This window comes from Neodiprion lecontei, chromosome 5, assembly GCF_021901455.1.
Source record: "Neodiprion lecontei isolate iyNeoLeco1 chromosome 5, iyNeoLeco1.1, whole genome shotgun sequence".
Classification (NCBI taxonomy): Eukaryota; Metazoa; Arthropoda; class Insecta; order Hymenoptera; family Diprionidae; genus Neodiprion; species Neodiprion lecontei.
In genome coordinates this window covers 6,102,886-6,123,197 of record NC_060264.1, presented here as the reverse complement: position 1 = coordinate 6,123,197, position 20,312 = coordinate 6,102,886, and the positions used below count along the sequence as shown (strand labels likewise).

Sequence of the window (20,312 nt, the reverse complement as noted above, 5' to 3'; positions counted from 1 at the left end):
CTACTATGTGGTAAAATTGCTGTAACGTTTTTCAAATGTTGAGTGTTTGGAGGAAAAAAACACAAATAAATAAACCTTTTGCTCATGTAAGGTGAGACTCTGTATTCTCAGCCTTTGTGAACTTGCCTAATGTGTTATCATTGTTGTTAATTTTTTCTTTATGTCGTTCCAAAAGGACGGATTGACATGTATAAAGACTGCTAAAAGATTACCTGTTATTTGGAAATTTCCAAAATTAAATTTAAATAAATTAGGCAAAACAATTTCGCATTGTTCACTTATTGATTAGGAGAGTGTCTTAACTCGTCCCATTCAATATTATATGATCGATGGTGACCGCTGTTTGGTACATTTTTAACATATCTAAATCAATCTGAGTATGTTTCAGAATAGCAGAATGATTATGTCAATTATACATTAATTTAACCCTAGGACTGTCCAGATATATATATATATATACACATATATATACATACATATATATACATACATATATATATATATTGATATTGGTGCAGAAATTTGATAATTATGATACTTATTGAAATTGCGTTTTAATTTCTAAGATACTCATAAGTTTGAGTAATTTTTCAATTTAATAGAGAGCTTGTATGTTTGTATGAAAAAGAAAATACCGTGAAAAATTTATATACTGAAAGAAAAAAAAAAAAAAAAAAAATTTAGAAAATCTTTTAATCGCAGTTTTCTAATAAATATATCAAACATCTTTCACTGCTTTTTTATTGAAAAAAAACAAAAGAAACGAAGAAAGAGCAACTAATACAAAGCCCCTATGTCATACAAAATGCCCCGCTGAAATATTCAATATATCGGCATTAAATTCGTTATTATTATTATTTATTTATTTCTTTTTATTATTAAATGAACAAGGTATTGCAACTTTGGTTATCCTAGTAAGATTAAACTTTTATTTTAATTGAGCTTGATCAAAAATTTAAATTTTCAACTTATGGGAGACGAAGTCAACGTTCATTATTAATTATACGTGTAACGAATCAAACTTGGGCATGCATCTACATAAAGTCTAAAATACTTTTTATAATAATACTTATTTGATGGATGCACTATAAGGGGAAAAAAGTATCCATTATCTAAAATGATTGACTGATATCACACGTTGCTTTGTCTATTTCTTAGAAAGTAGCAATTTCCAGGTATACGTATTTGACAAACTACCTTGTGGAATAATATCCTTTTACCAACACACCTGTAGCTCACTACTTTGCAGTAAGATATTATATGATACATTTTCAAAACTGTACAAGTTATATAAAATATGTAACTCCGCGTGTTTGTACTTCTCCTACTCTAGTCCGTCCTAGGGCTAAATCAAAATTAGTCAGTTGAATGAATTAGTGAGTACGCTATATCGTAATTTAAAGTATAAATACAACAAGGCGTGCGTACCTCTGGATTGGAATATAGAGACGGGAAAAAGTGAATAATTCTGTTTTGAAATACTGCACGTTGCCCGCTCATAGATTTGTTCTTTAATCAACGCAAAGTGAGGAAACTGGCTCAAACTTTGTCCCATCTAACTTATGTACTGCAACAACAGTATTATTAAACCTCTATATTCAAATCTGGAATCGCTCCTATTCACAAAACTAACATTAGGTTTTAATTTGGTTGCAGGGTTGAGTCGAAAGATGCAACTTTTGCATTGGAAAGCGAGAATGTTCAATTTGATTATTAATTGTTACACTTTCATTATCAATTATGACGAAAGAAAACGTATTATTCATTACAACAAAGAGATGAAACTTTTTATCATCTTTTCCTAACTTGGGTAATTTCTAGTTTTTTTTTTTCTTACTTTCTTTCTTTTTCTCTCTCAAATATTTTACAGCAGAATTAGATCTTAGCTCTCACGTTTGGCTGAATAAATATTTTCTAATAAACATTCAAAGTTTAATAGCCAAAGCCAACTAAGTTAGCTTACAGTACAAATGATGATCACTCGCAATCACATTGCGAGCGATGTTAAAATGTGTTTTTAAAACTGTAGTTATATATGACTTTTTTTCTCATTTTTTTATTTTCTAATTTTATTTTATTAGCATATACAAATCTATGACGATTGTTTATTTAAAATGTTTATATATTTCGTGTCACGTAAACATATTTCAAATCGTTTTGATTAACAGCGAGTGTAATATCTTATCTTTAGGTTCATAAGAAGAGGTACCCCTGTGCCTGATAGTGTTAACACGGACAGATCAATGTCTGGAAAACTATATGATTAGCATGCACATGATGCGTAACGAAAAGGAGTAAGTGAATGTGTGTGTGTGTGTGTGTGTGAGAGATCATTTTTTATTTTTTTTTAATTTTTTTATATATATATTTTTTTTATACGTATATAAACTGGGACATTATGAGCGGGATATAGTATATTATTGATGTATACGGAGTAAAAGACATGATCACGTACAGTAAGTAACAATGGGGACTAAGTTGTGTGAAAGCAACCGAATCTGAGTAAGGCTTGAAAATTTCCGAAATTTTTTCATCATTCAATTAATCATTCCTCTGTTGATTTTTTTTTTTTTTTTTTTTTTACTATTAATAAAATTGTTTGACTTAATTTCGACGAAGCATTTACTTATACATGTAGAAACGTTTTTTTCCAAAAAATTTATTTGCACTAAGTTTGAACGTTTCTTTAAATTTCCTTCATTTTTTTTTATCTCTTTAAATGATTCGATTGGTTTTCCAATATAATGTATATATTGTACAACCCTGACACGTCTTTTTCACTCTTAAGTTTGCAGAGCCGTAAATCGTTTTGAGATTGCTATATGTCTTTATGTTTTATTCATGTGTCATATTAGTTTGCATTAAACCCCTCTACAATAATGCTGCTTGACGTGTTTAATGATGACAATTCATGGAAAACATACATTTTCAGCAGTATTGTACAATGGCTTTTGATACATGTAGCGAACACTAGATTTTTCATATATTTTTTATTTTTAAAGTACCTGCAGTTTTGTGAAAAGTAAAGAGAGACTTGAGACAGTTTAGCTACTAAATTTAACTCGGTATAAAAAGGATTGTCAACAAGTGACGATAAAAAAAAAAATAATAAAAATAAAAAAAAAAACAACTTATATTCGACAAGAACCAGTTGAAAATACAGAAAGTAATGCATAAATAATATTGATAAAATACAGTATTTAAAACAAACAAACAAAAAAATAAATAATTATAATTTTTACATTCTGTACCATGTATTATAAGTAGATCTGCGGGTATTTTAAAATTTTTCTTTTTCTTAGTTTTAATAATTTTAATAATCGCTTTGTTAGTAAAGCGGAAAGATTATTTCTTTTTTTTTCTTTCACCGTACACGTATACGTACTTATATACGTGTATATTCATATGTATATTTATATATACGTATATGTGTATAGAATAATGTATAAATGCAACATACCTAATAAAAAATACTCTCTTATTCGCCACTTTCCACTCAAGCCTTCACCTATTATCTAATATTTTTTGTATTTCCATTCTAATTTTTATAATATTTTTGTTTTTTTTTCCCAATTTTTGCATATTATTACAATAATATAATGTATGTACTTGTACTATAGTTTTCTTTTTTTAAATAGGTAGATAGATAGGTAGATAGATACATAGATAGATAGATAGATAGATAGATAGATAGAATAATTTCAGTTTTCAACTTGACACTACGCTGGTTAAGAAATGAATGAAAAAAATAAAGAAAGCAACCAGAAAGAATCACCTTTTTACAAGTACTCAAACAAATTTTCATATACTGACGCAATGTTAAATGAGAATAAAAAACGGTGATGCAACATAGTTCGTATAACATATAGCCTTACGAGAGTTTCTTTTTGTATTCATTAGTTACACATAATAATAATAATAATAATAACAACAACAATAATAATAATAATAAGGATAATATACACTGGTATTATATTCTACGCAACCTTTAATCTCAATATGGAAAGGTGAGCTTAGTTTGATTCATACTTATATTATGTAATAATAATAATAATAATAACAACAACAACAATTCGTCATTGCTTTATTTAATTTACTTGTATGACTATCGAATAATGATGAATAAGTAGAAGAATCGATCCACCGGTCACAAAAATTCACTTTCATATACTTTACAGGTAAACAAATATGTAGTATCCTTTGATCTCAGAAGCAGCGTTTGACCTTACCTCTCCATAGTGGGACTTTTCTGCGCAACTTGTTAAACGTATGGTTCTTTATATACAATTAGTTTTATCATTATTATTTATCAGCATAAAAATGTATGTACTTGTTCCAATAATAATAACAATTATGCACTTTTATTTTTTATCATAAAGTATGATATTTGAATGAAAAAAGTGTACCTTTTTATATTACTATTAAGTCGCCTTACATAAAGAGAAGAAAATGATTGAAAAAATGGAGGAAAAAAAAAATAATAAATAAAATTGACCAATTTCATGGAATTTTCCGATGTATATTATATTTATGTACCACTTTGTCTCGTTTTTTTTTTTTTCTCATTCTAAATTGTGTTTTATCGTCAACGCCGTTATTACCATTTGTTTTATATTTAATATGATATTCATACAAAACCAAAATACTGATTACAAAAACTCGTATCATAATAATAGACAACATATATTATATTGATAATTTAAATAACAGTCTGGTTCATTATTATTATTATTATTATTTTGTTCGTGGCTACATCTCGTTAGGGCAAGTGCCAATGTACTGTTTCATACTACATTCAACAATTTCATTTCATTTTGTTAAATTCAATTGGTTTTAGTTTCTTTTCTAATTTATGAGCTTTGAACTGAATCATTTCCAAAAGCACCGCGTGGGGGGACTTGACCAGAAATTATGAAGAATGAAATTGCTAATATAGCCAGTTATTTTAACTTCCGTGACATTTTTTAATTGAATTATTATAGTTATAATCAAATTTGGGTGCTTTGATTTGTTTATTAGAATAAACAAGCGATACTTCGAGATTTCGTCCTCTGTTGGCCGAAAATCGAGCGAATTATATAAAGAGGGTTCGCCTCGTCGGGACATCCATTTAAGCACTCCACTCTGGTGGTTTATATAATATTGTATATTTACAATTTTTTTTTGTTTTTTGGTTTTTTTTTCTAATGGAACAATTTAATTGCGGTAATAGAAGTTACGCAGTTGTTGTTTCGACTACCAGGAAAACGCGGTAATAATTTTTACAAACTGTTTAACGACCTATCAACAAGACGAGATGAGACAGACTAAAAATAAAGAGTTGACATAACTCTAATGCTGGAATGTAACGTATCTTACGCGGCATGTGTTTAATAGTAGCAAAACTTGTAAACACTTGTTTATTAAATTATTATCCTTCTTTTAGGAGAAACGTAAAAAAAATCAGTTAGATATTGGGCAGTTAAAATTTACACAGGCCTTTATTCTGTAAAACCTATGTGTGGTAGCATGGGACTTTGTAAATTATACATGATGCAAGAACTACGTTTAGAGTTGAAACCACAAATACAAATTAAACATAAAATATCTGATAAGTGCATGGGGTCACTGTGTTTTTAATCAATAGAAAACAGAAGCAATAAAATATAGTGTATCCTCTTTAGTATAACTATCGAAAACATGTAGGTGATTCGCCCTTGTATAAAACACCAATTTTCAAATATTTTCCATTACGAACAGTAGTCAACTATATGTAAATTATGAATTCGTTATGTTATGTACAAATTATCTAGGTATACGTATTAATTATAGTCCTGTATACTGAGGTGACGTTGAGAACGTGTTTCTCGTCGAATTTCCTTTTTTTCTTGAATCGTCGTTGTTTGGAAGATCACTGTGAAACAGTGGACATAAAAATATACTAGATACTGGCAATCATCGTTATACTTTTGAATAAAATATCTTGTATCAGATCTGTACAATGATTTACCTATTTACATTACAGACGATAATAATAACAGAGATAACAGTACTTAACTGGTATGATTTACATCGTACAATTTTGTATTCATGGATTTAGTGTACTCTCAGAGACTAGTCATCACTCCACATACACTCGCGTGAAGTTATAAGTCACAAGACATCTTTTAAATTAGCTCACCCAAAAAAAGGCATCAACGATACAAGAGTTTGTCTGCTTGGTCTAGCCGCAAATGCTGGAGAACAATGAGCTAACCGGCCAACAACTCTTCTTAACCATTGCTGTAGCCTTAGACGTCGCTCCTCTACGAATTTAGCGTCCTATTGAACAAATGATATAACTATTAGAGCATGAAATGTACATTTAGAGCCGTATTAATAGTTGGGAAAATTGTTTTTACTTTGTTTCCTATTGTCTTTTTGGGAGGGAATTCAAACGTTGTCACGATAGCATCGTGTTTTTTGAGTTCTTTGTGAAGTGAGTAGAACTGCGCATACCGTCTGTAGATATTCCATTCCGTGTCCCTAATACGTACGTATATCTGAAACCATATCACTTTCATTTACTCTGACTTATGCAGATAATATTGAAATGACTTGAAGCATGAATTTCCTATTTGTTCGTGTCACTTATTTTGTATCTTATCAGTAATTCTTTACGAACAGGTACCTGGTAAACATGATGAATATCCGATGATTGCCCAGTCAAAAAAGCAGATGGCACCCATATATGTATGAGACAGGGTGGTTCCATTGGCAGTCCATCTTCACTCAATGGTCCTCGAAGGCATTCCAATTCGGCTTGCAGTAATTTGACCAGCCTATCCCTATGTAAACAAGGATTAGCATTTACAGGCGTGTTCGCTCAATTATTTTTGTTTTCCACACAAATATGGTGGTTGTATGTCTAAATACCTGTTAGTTAATTGCATAGTCAGTCTGGCATTGAATTCCATTAGTTCTGCATGCATTTCGGCTACTTGCACCAGTTTATCTTGATATTGTTGTGCCTCGTTATGATAATCTAATGAATGATCTTCTTCTGACACGGTAGTAGAGTCGGAATCTCTTCGAAGCATTTGAACTGCGGTGACATACTTTCTCAGTTGTTGCCTGAGCAATTGATTTTCTCTGCACATTCACAGTGAGCAACAAATTATTTTCAAATCATACAGATATCAAATTAATCAAACACAGGTAATATGTACAAGATTAAGCTTGAGCTCTCAGTTAACCAATGGCAAGACAAGAGTCACCTGTGCAATGCTTGCAGCTGCAAATCATGCCTCTCAACTTGATCCTGGTGTTGCCTCTGAAAACGGGCCAGCTGTAATCTACTGCCTGTCGCATCTTCTTTAGCTTGGTCGAGTAGTTCGGCTAAGGCAAGTAGCCTGATGCGTAGAGTCTCAATATCAAGATTCTCCATATCTTTCTGTATTTCTAAACCAGTTGGTGGTTCAATAGCTTCTACCGCAGCCTCTGTCACCTCCTGTAAATCCTACATTAAAATAAAATCGACGTTCTCCACAGTGCGTGCATGCTTTTAACTGAACAAAGAATCTGCACAATCATGCTTACATCGGAGTAACTTGGAGGGGTGACGAGTAAGTCCTCGAGATTTGGCTCCTCGGTAGGTGATACTGGCACTAGTCCCCGCATACTTCCAACGTCAGTTAAGGGAGTCAGAACTCTTTCCTCTTCTACGGACTCACTGCACGAAATTCAGAAATGTTATTTTTTTATCAAAAGCTGAGTCACACTGTATCTCTTTCATTGAAATATAGAAGAGGATACTAATTCATGTACATGAGAATTATTGGTAATGTCCATATCTCACTTTTGCCATTCAACCGTTGTGTTATTTTGCTCAACAGTTGAACCATCGGAATCAGGCTGACCTTCGAGCAAATAGTCTTTAACCGACGTCATAGTTGGTGAACTTAAACAAGTCGGAGGTGCACTGACAGACACGTCCACGTTTATAATTTCGCTTTCCTGACCGTTGTCGTCATCATCAAATGAGATTATATGAGTGCGTACCTTTTTCTTGCGTTTTTCGTGATCAATTTTGGAAGAATCTAAACAATGCAAAGTGTGTTCTTATGTTTTTACCAATCCCGCTGTACAATAAACTAAGCAATCGAAATATTATTACAATTGATACAATGTGACGAGACATGTCACAAAATTCAAACACATTTCTTTGTAATAAAACCAAGAGTACCAAGTTTGAATTTTGGTACGATATCCAAATAGCAAGTAATAGAAGTCAAAATTTTTAATTACATTCATTCTAGACAAAACGGCTTATAAATGCTAGATTCAACTGTACTTAGAAACGAATGTAATACCTGGAAGTATTGTTGGAATAATTGGTTCAGACTGTGATATACTGCAACCTGCAATTTGTCCTTCCTTACTGTAGTCATCAAGGTTCTCATTATCTATCCGTATAGCAAATAATATTGTCCCCAGACCTAATAGTTCACGAAAGAAATATTTATAATCAACAGTTGTCACAAATTCACAAGCCTGAACAGATCGTCGAAAGGTAAAAATACTTTGGCAGCTATCATTCGCAAGAAAGTTTTTAATTATCAGATATATAAATAATTCATAGTTGAAAACTACCTGCAGCTACATTAGGTAGGACTGAGGATCTTTCTTGGTCTAATAAAAATGCCCAATCTTCGTAAAAGGGGGATAAATTTTCGGGACTGATTATAGAGTGCAAATGTCTCTCAAGAGATTTCTCATTCAGAGCAGCTCTGAGCCATGCTCTACCTCGTCCCAAATCTGTGCAAACTTTTCTGAGCACACTGAAGCGCTCTTGTTCGTGCCAAGTAAGCTGTTCTCTAATGCAAGGCCAGAATGTTGCCTCTTGGGCTATACTAGTTTTGTATAAGCCACCTGACACTAAGTCTGAAACGTGCCTGGAATTAGAAAAAATTGTATACGTTATTCCAATGTCTGCTTAGATTCTTTGCCAAAATGTTTACAGTTTTATATTCATAATTGCCTAATGTTTTCCAAGTTTTGTTAGGTCACTGCACTCGATAGAATTTACTTAAAATGTAAAAAAACATACAAATTTGATGAAGCAAGTTTCAGTAAAAAAGGATAAGAGAAACAATGATAATGAATAAACAGTATATTGACATTTAGAAAATAAATTACATCGTGTATTAATTACAATATGAAGTCGAGCTCCTCGCATTATGGTGGATGAATTTCCTTGAATTTTGCTACATCGATAAAACTATGGCTCAAGTTCATATTCCGATATTTATTTCTTCTCTTGGTTTGCAATTTTTTTAGTAGATACCGATGTGTGATTCATAAACAGGAAATAATGAGATTGCCTCGTCGGCATTAGTCATTAAGGAAATTCATCAATCAACAATTGCGAAGTTTCAACCAGTCAACTTCAAGCTACGCAACAATAATAAACGTGGAACAAAACTATTCTTCGATAGTATATACTTGACATTTTCATGCTATGACAGATTTTTAGGTTAGTGACGCATGTGTTACATGTTTCTCCAATTTCCCTTCATTTGATCCTGACTATGTTACTATTTATGTTTACAATATTGATACGATATGTATATCTTTGAGCTGAAATCAAGGAAAAATCAAAAAACAAGTAACACATGCACGACTAACCTAAAAGCCAGTCATTGATAACTAACAAAGAACAGTTTTATTCACTTTTTTTTACTGTTGTATAGCCAGGACCTGTCGAAATGTCGAAAATGTTAAACAAACAATTTATTCAACGGTAAACACCGACGAAGCAATCCTTTTCAATCAATATCATCTTGGCTGAAAAACTCTGCGAATTAAAAGTAAACTTACCTAAGTGCTGAATTTAATTTATCTGTACGATTAGCACGTAATCCATGATTAAAAATCGACTCAAACATGTAACATAAGAGATTAACACAAGCATCAGAATCAGTGGCCAATTCTGCTCGTCCGCCGAATCTGAGATGGCATTTTTTAGCAGCAGCCAACAAGTCCTCTTGTAGTTTTTGTCTGTCGGTTACATGATCGCATTCTGGAGTGGTTTCTGACAAATTATTCGCCCCGGGGACTATAGCTGACATCATACGAAGAGCCTATAAAATGATGCTTACTAAAACATGAAAGAAATTTGCTATTGCCAATATATTCTAAGTCTGACAAAAGAAAAAGTTGAGAAGTAAGATCGGAATGTAAATTGTTGTACTCGGTGATGTTTGTTTTTTAGATGGTTTCTTTTTTATTAGAGAATATAATTTAAATACCATTCCGAGAATGAGAAGTTAACAGGAACTGGCGATAAATCTTACTGTTAACTGCAATAAATTGGCTCGCATAATTTATTTGCCAAATTTCATGTCATCTTTGGTCAAGGACACAAAACACACAATATATACATCGAATGGTAATCGTAATCAATACCAACCATTTAGATTGAACAACAATAGTCGAAGCTTAACGATATAAATGTCAAGGATTCACTATAATCGAAACAAAAGGTGAAAAAAAATAAATAAATAGGACGACGACGCACAAGAGTCAATCAGCGATACTCCGTGATGGTAACATTCCAATTGTCCTCCGTGAGCTACCACACAACATAACCACCATAACCACAACGCCGATAATCTGTGGTAAAACTAGTTAAAATATATCTGTCGAAGATAATCGTTTACATCGACCACCGCGATAAAATAATAATTAATGTATCACTGGACACAGAGCCATCGGGAGCAATTGAATTTTTCCACTGCGGGGGGCGGTATTCACTTGAGAGTTGAAACCGTACTCCAGATAAGTAGATCCGAAATGATTCAAAGCATTATCTCTATGTGTCCTCAGTCTTCCAATCTCCCAAAGCGTTGGACTACAGCGTGATAGAAATTACGGCAGAAAATCTCAATGTCAACAGATAACTATGGTGTTTTACATCTTAATTTCACGATACATGCTAACAAAACTTAACTGGATTTCCCCTGATATAATATAATGTTCATTGGAAATGTTTAGACACTAAGAAAATTGCAGAGATAACGCAGTGGGAAATGGAGAGACTATCGTTAACTGGACAATTCTCTATATCACCAGCGGTAGCGAGATACGTCACTTTTACTTCCTTGTCGTGTAATCTCGTGAGTTGTATCATCAATGGTCTTTACCACGCTTTGTCACCAGCTGATGAGGCCGTAGATACCTTGTTGAATGTTGTTTAGTTGTCAAAAGTGCGAACGAGTAGCGAACTTTCTTCATTTCATCTCGCATTTTCAACGAAAATAGTTGAAAATGGGCTCACTAACCAGCAGACAAAATGCTGGTGTCGAAGAAGTCGACATAGTTTCAAACCATGCCTACAAATATCCTCCGCGTTCGGGTAAAATGTTATTATTATTAAATTACGTTCCATACTTTTTAATGAAATTTTATTATGTACCTCTTCCTATTACTTTACTGTCAGAGGCAGCTTTGTCATGTAACTTCATATCTTCATAACAACAATTTTATTTATTTTTTCTTACACGATAAATACATTCTTTCCCAAAAGACAAATGACGTTAATTCTATTACACCGAATCATAAATGAACAAGATTACAAACTTTCATAAATTAACAGGCAGTTATTTTGGAAGCCACTTTATAATGGGTGGTGAGAGGTTCGATACACCTCAACCGGAAGCTTACCTTTTCGGAGAAAATGCTGATTTAAATTTCCTCGGAAGTAGGCCAACTCCGGTTAGTACTCGTGACTGTGAAAGGATTGAACCTGGACTCTTTTCGACAATATAGATTATTTTTTTTCTCCGTAGTTTCCATATCCTCCGCCTCAAGCCAACGATCCAACAAAGACTCTGAAAAGTCTCGTTAACATACGGAAGGAATCACTACGGCTAGTGCGTATCATAGACCAAACATCAACTTCGTCGCAACACCATAATAGTAAGCATTACGGAGATGGAGATACCGACTATAAACCTACCAGGTTTAACATAGAATTTACTTTCGACTGTGACGTTAGATGTGCCATAACGGTTTATTATTTTTGTACTGAGGATGTAACCGCTAATGGAGTTGTGTAAGTATAATAGAGTTTGAGAATAACCATACTGAGTATTATAACACTTCGAATTTGCATTTTATTGTTTTTATCTATTCAGGTATATACCTCGAGATCCTTCGATGAATTCTGAGACATATCATTATAAAAAGGGTACTAATCAACAGTTCAGCCAATCGTCTCATATTTTTGATCCAACTCTATACAACGAGGAAGATTTAGTATACAATCCAGACAGAGAGGTGTGATTATCTTAAAACTTGGCTTCACTTGACAAACAAAATAGTACTTCATAAAGTTGTCTATTTTATATCCTTACATCCTGACTATTACACAAGTATTACTTTCCAGGTCATTCCAATCGCAATTCACTGCGTTGCAGAGGAGGGAACGGAGGAGCCAAAACAGTCTCATACTACTATCGCTGTTATAGAAAAACATTCCGATGGATCGTACGTGTTAAAAGCATTGAAACAAAAGCTATACGTAGATGGGCTTTGTTATCTAATTCAAGAAATTTACGGCATTGAAAATAAGAACAGCGAAAATGCTAAGGTATCGCAGAAACAGTCAAGATGATATTTCAATTACACAAAACAGGAACCATAAAGTTGCATGTTGAAAAATTCACTTTTTTCAATTAATTTATTTCTCTTTGTAGCAACAAGGAAGCGATGAAGATACTGAAGATAGTGGATCTGAATGCGTTATATGCATGTGTGACGTACGTGATACATTGATTCTACCTTGTAGGCACTTGTGCCTGTGTAATGGGTGTGCGGACTCATTACGGTATCAGGCAAATAATTGTCCTATATGTCGAGCACCTTTCAGGGCTTTGTTGCAAATTAAAGCTTTGCAGAAAGCGACTGGGGCAATACTGTCCAATCCGCCACTGGCTGAGGTATTGATTATTAGTATTCATTCTGTTTTATAACTCAAGCTGTCATTAGTCTGTATGATGGAAGCCAGTTCTGACTAATTCACTTCTCTTCGTAAACCAGCAAATAAATTCGATTCTTAAACTACTTTCCAGGGTAGTTGTGAAAATATACCACCTGGCTATGAGGCAGTATCGCTCATAGAAGCTTTGAATGGCCCTTATACACCAAGAGCAACGGTCCTACCAATTGAGTCCCTGGATACTCCTGACACAGACACAGCCAGTGCTATTCAAGCTGCTGAAATTTTAAATCGGTATGTCAGTAAAATGATGAAGATTTTAATATACTATTTTCTAGCCATTATTGAAATTCAAATAACCGTCCTTTACTGCTTTCACCCTCACATGCCTCTAACAAAACTCCACGCATCTCTAAAATCATGAACATTCCATGTCTAACACATTTAACCCTTTAACTGCATCTTAAAATAATGTTCATTACAACAATAATGCACGTGTACAAAAAGAAAATATTTTCTTAAAACTAACCCTAATATTAGGTTACTTGATAAGAAAACGATAATCTAATGGTAATTTATCACTTTTTCTTGGTGACTGACGCGTAAAACTTATCAAACTTGTATGAGAACGAAGAATAGGATGGGGTTCCAAGCTCAAACTTGTATATCCATGAATCAAAGGTGTAATCTTAAAGGGTTAAATTGTATAGATTGTAGATCATAGTAGGATGGTAGAAACAAGAACTTTTTTTAGATCAGCTGAGCGTACGCCAGTTTCGAAACATGCATCTCCAAAAGATACGGAGAAGTCACCAAGAACTAGTGGTATGCCTTGTGCAACACCCGAGTTCCGAATGTCTGTTCTACTTGCAAGGGATGAAATTTCTGGTTCTCAAAAAGATCTTCGCAGTCGTTCTCCAGTTGCACGAGCCAAAGTAATTAGTCGTCCACGTGACAAAACGGCCCTTCGTACAAGAGACACATTAAGACTCGTTAATGAGAAGCAATCAACTGCTATCGATGAGGTAAAGTAGTTGTTTTGCTGCTAACAAACTGAGAGATTCATTTCTCAAATAATTTCGTCAACGTTTTCAGGGACAAGATGATGATAGTGAAGCAGAGAAACTATCTCCTTTATTGGACGCAGTTACAAGTACAGAAGCATTGGATACCAGTCTTCATCCGATGCATAACATAGAGCCTATAGATGATTTGGATATCGATGACGAATTGCAAGTAGAAAACGGAAGTGTGAAGAACGTGGATCGTACTAATGAGAAAAATTTACACTAAGTTTAAAACTTGTTACCACAAACTCGTTAAACAGTCGAACAATAATGATACCTACATCTTTCGTTGGCAAAAAAGTTTCAAAGTGCAATTTATCTGTCAGATGTATTCTTTTAACTTTCAAAGTTAAATGCAGGTAGCCTAGGGCAGCTTGAACAGTTGTGTTATAAAATTGGGCCATACATTCCCTTAATATTGTATTTTTCAAATTTTAATTAGGTAATTAGGTACTTTCTAATCATTTTACTAACAAAGTATTTTAGTGAACTATATTTCCAATTTTTGGATATTTTTTGTTAAATATATTCCTGTACATAATTTACAATTGACAACTTTATGGACGCGTAATCTCACTCAACTTTTATTTTCTATGACGTTACTGATTTGTAATGAGTTACGTAGGATATGGCGTTCTAATCATTTGTAAAATAAATTCTTAAAATCACAGCACCATCCTTTTCACATTATACCTATTTTATTATGAACTCCGAACAGATGATCATCTGCTACATCTGTAGAATACTCATACCTGTAACAATGGATCTATTATAAAAGCGAACTTTGTAATATTCACCATGGAAATGGTAAATTGGCAAAAAAAGATCTGGAATTGATACTGAACTTATAGCATGCATCTTCCTGCAACATAACGAGGTATAATAGTAAAAGACGCACAATTTTAATTAGTCGGAATAAAATTTATTGAGACCACATTTACAGAAGTGTTTGGCTCAGATTAGGCACTGGCCAGGCTTTCTCTGAACTTCTTCCACGCGTCTAGGGGTCCGTGCTCTGGAAGATATTTGACATTGCAACCATCTTGGGCAAGACGACCAGCTACCTTCAGATCTTCGTATTCGGCACGTTCGTACTTGGTAAATCCCCACTTCTTAGAAACGTAGATCTTTTGACGACCAGGGAACTTGAACTTGGCACGCCGTAGAGCCTCGATAACTACCGCCTTGTGACGGTCCGATGAGCGCACACTCATGATCGGCTGCCCGATTCGGACACGAGCAACAGTACCTTGAGGCTTACCAAAGGCTCCTCTCATCCCAGTTTGGAGCCTAGATAGTTGAACAAATTTGTAGCATTAATTTTCCATCTAAGTAGATAATATTCCGTTGTTGGATAAATGAGTTACTATTGTTCACGTAATTTACCTATCAGCTCCAGCGCATGACAACATTTTGTTGATGCGAATGACGTGGAAAGGGTGGAGTCGCATCCTAATGTGGAACTGATCTTTGCCAGCATTTTTGACCATGTATTTGTTGCAGCAAATACGACCTGCTTCTAGAGCTTCTGAGCTAAGCTGTTCATATTCGTCAGAAACCAAATGAACGCAGAGTGGAAAGTCTTCGACACATGCCTTCTTCTTTCCCAAGTCAAAGATACGAATCTTTGGGTCAGGGACACCCCGACAGAAACGAGACTTAGGATATGGTTTGTTCTTGCAGTAGCGATAACTGTAATTAAACAAAAATTCTCATCAGTATTTGATTTATAACATATTTACACAGCACTTAGATTCCCAAACCTTTATCTCAAAGCGTATTGCAACAATGACATCTGATTGTATAAATTATAAATTAAATGATACATATTGCGAAACAGGTTAGACACCAGTGTTAACGAGGTTACGTTACCATCATGTCGAACTTTCAGTTCCACAAAATTCTCTACAGTTGACTAATGGTCTGGAACTGCAATTCTAATTAGCAAAATTTTCGCGACAATTACAGAGAACTTCAAAATAAGTGAGTAAATGAAGCGGCAGTAATGGGTTAAATACAGAACAGTGCACTTCGAAGCTTGGCATACACCTGCGTTGACACAAAAAAGGGAATTTTGTTAGAGCCTCGGATTAATTCGTAGCTCGAGTCAATTAAAGCAATCGTTGGTCAGGAATAAAGGTACCACAATTATTTCTCTTTTCGATTATTTCTTTTTTTCCTAAATTAGAAAATGCGAGTCATGACGACTTACCACCTCGCTGGCCGGCGTCCCATTTTGGACTGAAAATATAAACACCACAATTATTTATCGAAAAAACTATCACTCTTAACAATTGGTAAATTAACCTAATTTCGTTCAGTAAGACTAATTAATTGCCGTTGTGTAGGATTCCTCGGATTATCAGAGATATAAAACAGCATTCGCGATACATACCTACTACCCTTGATAGCCCAAATGAAAGTGACGGAAATCAATTTTCTGGTCAAATGTCCAGGAGCTACTTCCGGCATTCGCGGTGCAACACCATAGACTATACTAACGATTACGTCCATTCTATGTCTAACTTTACAAGCTAGATGTTAAGCTCCTTGCCATCGCTCCATCTACAAAACTTGATTTTTCCGGCTTCTGTTTCTGACAGTACCGTAAAATTTTGTCAAACCTTCGTGGTGTGCTAAATGCTTTGAACGACCAGTTCGCGTGATAAAGAACGTGTGTAGATAAATTCATTTAAACTGTCTACGAAAGAAGAAAAAATTAGTGTCGAAAAAGCAGAAGATGCCGAAAAAAATTGCGGTGAAAATATGATGGAAGTTGTTGAGATAGCAGAGGAAGCGCCTGCTCGAAGTCAGTTCACAGTCGACGATCTAGACATAGAAATTCTACCGCTTGTTTACGAAATAATCCGAAGGTATGTGGGTTTAATTTATTTTCTTGTTAACACTAGCAATACCCTTTGAAATTGACATGCCAAAAATAGTACTCCATTTTTTCAAGTTATTATAGATAGAAAGTTGCGAAAGCACTCCCCATTGTCTGCCACGTTTGTCAAATTATTTATAGCTCATATGATTGCGTATCAAAATTATTAACACAAGGTACATGATTGCTCAATTTCTCAAATTGATATTCTAATTTTATTCACTTGCTCTGCGAACATTAGATCGTGACGTTGGAGTTTTACAGGATTACGTATGAACAAGAATTTACCTTATTAAATGTACAGCTAATTTGTCTCATCAAACTAGTTATGTAATGCAACAAAATTTTGATTTGTTCCACATAGCGTGGAAAAAGATCCTCATGACAACACCCAAAAAGCTAAGGACTCTCAGGATACGAGTCACAAAATACTAGATTTACAAAAAAAATTGGACTCTGCACGATCACAGGTGTGTATACTCGACGATAATCATGCTTAGCATGACTAAATATTCGTTCTCTGTAATTTAATAAACTGAAACCCATTGCTTTTAGATAAAAAAATTGCCTGGGATAGAATATAGCAAAGAGGAGCAATTACAGAAGCTAGAAACACTTCGCAGGCAGCTCAAGTTGAAGCGAGAACTACTACTCAAGTATCGTAATATGTGTACATTCGACGTACCCAAAGTATAAATAATTAGACTTTCATACTATAATTCATTATGGTTCTGCGTTTTCTTATGCGATACTTGGCCAACAACGAACAGCTCATCAACAAATTAGCAGATTCAAAACCTATAAGACGAGCTGCTCAGCTGGTTGTTTATTTTATGCAACGTTCTTCCCAGCACGGTATACCATCCAGTCCACAGGAGCTTGGCAAGCAATGGGCAAGTTTATTATCGCGTTTCTCATCTAATCTCAAAGAAGGAATTGCAGACGCTAAGAAGGATCAGGAAAAGAAACAATCTAAATAACATATATTCTAACGTAACCAAATTACTCTCCTGCGATTAGTTATCCATCTCAAAGACTTCGATGAATCAGTTTTTTTTTTTTCTGAATTGTGAATTAGATTTAATAGCTTAATATTTCCCATTGGTTTACCATGGCGTACAAAGGATCAGCCGTTATATTGGTGCCTACAGATTCCAAACAATATTGCGTTAAAGTTGATGGCCATGTTTCGTTTGTCAATCGTTATATGAAAGTTACACCCTACGATATTGGAAGACGGATTATAGCTTCCCTCGGACCTCCTTGTAACAAGAAATTTAGAATTGAAAATATAGATCTAGTAGGACCCCTCCTAGCAGTCTTAATTTTAATTGCAATTCTAAATTACGGATATAGGATTAAAGAGCCGTCGGCTACAGATTTAACTATGGCTCCTGTAACTTCAGTACTGCTATATATTGTTGTGAATCCCTGTCTAGGTTTTGTGCTATGTAAATTGGCACGCGCAAGTATGGTATTCTGGGATTTAGTTGGGTTGTTGGGCTATGCCTTGTATTCTCATCTCATAACATTAATTCTGAGCCTTATGATATATCAAGAAGAAAGTAACGCCTTCTTTTTCCTATGTTTACTTTCATTTGGAGGACTGAGTGCTCTTAGAGTATGTATCCTTCTTATAACTAGTATACCCAAACCTGCTGCTCGACTTTTAGTTTGTTCTACATTATTCATAAATCACTTGTTATTCTTAATTTTCTTGCACTTTACCTATATGCATCCAACGTTTATATACGGCAGAGGCAGCGACAAACGTGTACCCACAAAAATACATACAAATTTGTAAGTCAAATTTTTAGAGAAACCTACAAAATAATAAGCATACTTGTGAATTCTTCAATATCATTTGGCATCAATCGGCTTACCAAGTAAATTAACTTTTTATATTGCGTTGATAGTATCTACAGCCAATTGTGAGCAGACTTTGTAGTTTGTGGAAAATGTTTCAAATTTAATTGTTTTTAGACTAGATTACAACATTTATAATCCGTTTGGATTATCCAATGTAATTTTACTCATATAAAAGTGAATTTGCATCATATTTGTATATTTTTATCAAACTTTACTAAAGCCTCTTGCAGAAATTAACCAGCTGTGAAAAAAAATTCTTCTTTTAAATCCAGCAAGGATTATTCTGCCACAAAATATAGGAAATATAAGTCACCAGTGAACTACGATGTAAAAAGAGAAGTTATTTCCAATTTCAGATTGTATTATATGGCATTTATTTGATATTACAACAAGAAAAACACCAGAATTACGAGTATTAAGATCAGTCCAGTTTTACTGAACATGAAAATCAACTTCTTTGAAAATTATCTTGTTAGTTCGATAAAGTATCGAAATTATAAGTTGCATAATACAGTACGTACGTTTACAGTATTCTTAGAGTTTTATCCGTTGTAACAAATTGGGCAGATGAAACCTAATGTAGCACACGTGATTATTGTTAATACTTTATATGAATATTGAATACTTTCACAAAGAATCAACATTAGAAATCCAACCCATAGATCAATCTTATCTTCTAAAATTTCTACTATCTATATAGTAATATTAATATTAACATCATAATCAGTCAAAGAAAATCATCTGTCTAACAAGCATTCTCGACCACCTATTCAATCATTTGAAAAATAGTACAATGAATTACAAAGTATTAAACTCATAGCCCTTACATGTGTAATATACATATAGAAACACAGTTTCATCTTTAAATTATACAGTCAGGACAAGCGCAAAAGAAGTAACTTACAGTGAACAGAAAAAAGTAATTGAAGCCTGCATTGATACCAAAAACAGCTGTTTTCACCCCATATCTAATGATGCTATAGCAGTAAAGGAGATGTGAAATCAATACATATTATTCACGGATATACTTTCGACGTAATTCAGCCAATGTCTGGAAATGTCAAAAAATATATATACAGATTTTACTCTCACCTCAACTGTTTGCGTAACATGTCTGGAAAACACAAACATACTTTCCTGAAATTCGGCAATTAAAAATTATTCTTTAGGAGTAATGGAACTATGTAAGAAACTGCTCAGTACAACAAAACGAACTAATATATCGATTCAATGATCGAGTGGAACACTATAGATGGTTTACAGAGATGGGGTGTCTTTTTCCTGGATAGGTTCGGAGTATGTTATTCTTAGATTTTAAACTGAGAAACACGCAGTTGTAAGACTGTGTTTTCGTTTGATAAACAATTCGGATTGCAATTTTATATCTGTTGGAAAAATTTTGCATACAGATAGTCTATTCAAAAAAAGTAGATATGTAATGTATATCTTTAATATGACAAAACTGGAATATAATTACTAAAATTTTGCTACATGTGCCTCGAATATTTCAAACTTTTTTGTGTTCGGATTTTAA

At 33.8% G+C, this 20,312-nt stretch overlaps 5 protein-coding genes across 14 annotated transcripts; 3 read left to right on the top strand and 2 right to left on the bottom strand.

Annotated features, from left to right (window-relative positions):
• Nucleotides 1-5,104: 5,104 nt before the first annotated feature.
• Nucleotides 5,105-10,970, bottom strand: LOC107225456 (sorting nexin-29). 9 transcript variants are annotated; one of them, XM_046742354.1, is made up of 12 exons: nt 10,430-10,970; nt 9,838-10,117; nt 8,611-8,912; nt 8,331-8,456; nt 7,817-8,057; nt 7,558-7,690; nt 7,236-7,477; nt 6,895-7,110; nt 6,650-6,806; nt 6,381-6,521; nt 6,161-6,300; nt 5,105-5,893 (listed from the first exon to the last, which is right to left on the bottom strand). In XM_046742354.1, the coding sequence occupies exons 2-12, from the start codon at nt 10,089-10,091 to the stop codon at nt 5,806-5,808; spliced, it is 2,040 nt and encodes a 679-aa protein (XP_046598310.1). In that variant the 5' UTR covers nt 10,092-10,117; nt 10,430-10,970; the 3' UTR covers nt 5,105-5,805. The 9 variants fall into 9 exon arrangements, with proteins under 9 accessions (XP_046598310.1, XP_015521423.1, XP_015521425.1 ...); XM_015665937.2 differs by having other exon boundaries at nt 9,838-10,100; XM_015665939.2 differs by having other exon boundaries at nt 7,236-7,468; nt 9,838-10,100.
• A 177-nt stretch (nt 10,971-11,147) lies between these two features.
• LOC107225450 (E3 ubiquitin ligase Rnf157) lies at nt 11,148-14,696 on the top strand. 2 transcript variants are annotated; one of them, XM_015665930.2, is made up of 9 exons: nt 11,148-11,374; nt 11,615-11,733; nt 11,808-12,073; nt 12,156-12,297; nt 12,407-12,610; nt 12,717-12,959; nt 13,092-13,252; nt 13,713-13,983; nt 14,054-14,696. In XM_015665930.2, the coding sequence occupies exons 1-9, from the start codon at nt 11,287-11,289 to the stop codon at nt 14,249-14,251; spliced, it is 1,692 nt and encodes a 563-aa protein (XP_015521416.1). In that variant the 5' UTR covers nt 11,148-11,286; the 3' UTR covers nt 14,252-14,696. The 2 variants fall into 2 exon arrangements, with proteins under 2 accessions (XP_015521416.1, XP_015521417.1); XM_015665931.2 differs by having other exon boundaries at nt 11,149-11,374; nt 13,833-13,983.
• A 229-nt stretch (nt 14,697-14,925) lies between these two features.
• On the bottom strand, nt 14,926-16,548 carry LOC107225452 (60S ribosomal protein L10). Its single transcript, XM_046742373.1, has 4 exons — nt 16,421-16,548; nt 16,238-16,266; nt 15,412-15,717; nt 14,926-15,315 (listed from the first exon to the last, which is right to left on the bottom strand). Exons 2-4 carry the CDS (start codon nt 16,258-16,260, stop codon nt 14,985-14,987), a joined length of 660 nt encoding a protein of 219 aa, XP_046598329.1. The 5' UTR covers nt 16,261-16,266; nt 16,421-16,548; the 3' UTR covers nt 14,926-14,984.
• A 49-nt stretch (nt 16,549-16,597) lies between these two features.
• LOC107225455 (mediator of RNA polymerase II transcription subunit 9) lies at nt 16,598-17,752 on the top strand. Its single transcript, XM_015665936.2, has 3 exons — nt 16,598-16,898; nt 17,274-17,379; nt 17,465-17,752. Exons 1-3 carry the CDS (start codon nt 16,792-16,794, stop codon nt 17,603-17,605), a joined length of 354 nt encoding a protein of 117 aa, XP_015521422.1. The 5' UTR covers nt 16,598-16,791; the 3' UTR covers nt 17,606-17,752.
• Nucleotides 17,753-17,881: 129 nt separating this feature from the next.
• Nucleotides 17,882-20,190, top strand: LOC107225453 (protein YIPF3-like). Its single transcript, XM_015665933.2, has one exon. It carries the CDS (start codon nt 18,021-18,023, stop codon nt 18,711-18,713), a length of 693 nt encoding a protein of 230 aa, XP_015521419.1. The 5' UTR covers nt 17,882-18,020; the 3' UTR covers nt 18,714-20,190.
• The last annotated feature ends 122 nt before the right edge of the window (nt 20,191-20,312 follow it).

Coding starts and splice junctions, on each gene's coding strand:
- LOC107225455 (XM_015665936.2), top strand. CDS start 16,792: ATGATGGAAGTTGTTGAGATAGCAGAGGAAGCGCCTGCTCGAAGTCAG. Junction 16,899..17,273: donor GTTTACGAAATAATCCGAAG/GTATGTGGGTTT, acceptor TGTTCCACATAG/CGTGGAAAAAGATCCTCATG. Junction 17,380..17,464: donor TGGACTCTGCACGATCACAG/GTGTGTATACTC, acceptor CATTGCTTTTAG/ATAAAAAAATTGCCTGGGAT.
- LOC107225456 (XM_015665937.2), bottom strand. Junction 7,111..7,235: donor CAGCTGCAAGCATTGCACAG/GTGACTCTTGTC, acceptor GTGAATGTGCAG/AGAAAATCAATTGCTCAGGC. Junction 6,301..6,380: donor AAAAGACAATAGGAAACAAA/GTAAAAACAATT, acceptor TTTGTTCAATAG/GACGCTAAATTCGTAGAGGA.
- LOC107225450 (XM_015665930.2), top strand. CDS start 11,287: ATGGGCTCACTAACCAGCAGACAAAATGCTGGTGTCGAAGAAGTCGAC. Junction 13,253..13,712: donor GCTGCTGAAATTTTAAATCG/GTATGTCAGTAA, acceptor AACTTTTTTTAG/ATCAGCTGAGCGTACGCCAG. Junction 13,984..14,053: donor AATCAACTGCTATCGATGAG/GTAAAGTAGTTG, acceptor CAACGTTTTCAG/GGACAAGATGATGATAGTGA.
- LOC107225453 (XM_015665933.2), top strand. CDS start 18,021: ATGGCGTACAAAGGATCAGCCGTTATATTGGTGCCTACAGATTCCAAA.
- LOC107225452 (XM_046742373.1), bottom strand. CDS start 16,260: ATGGGACGCCGGCCAGCGAGGTG. Junction 15,718..16,237: donor GGACGCCGGCCAGCGAGGTG/GTAAGTCGTCAT, acceptor GTTTAATTACAG/TTATCGCTACTGCAAGAACA. Junction 15,316..15,411: donor TCATGCGCTGGAGCTGATAG/GTAAATTACGTG, acceptor TCAACTATCTAG/GCTCCAAACTGGGATGAGAG.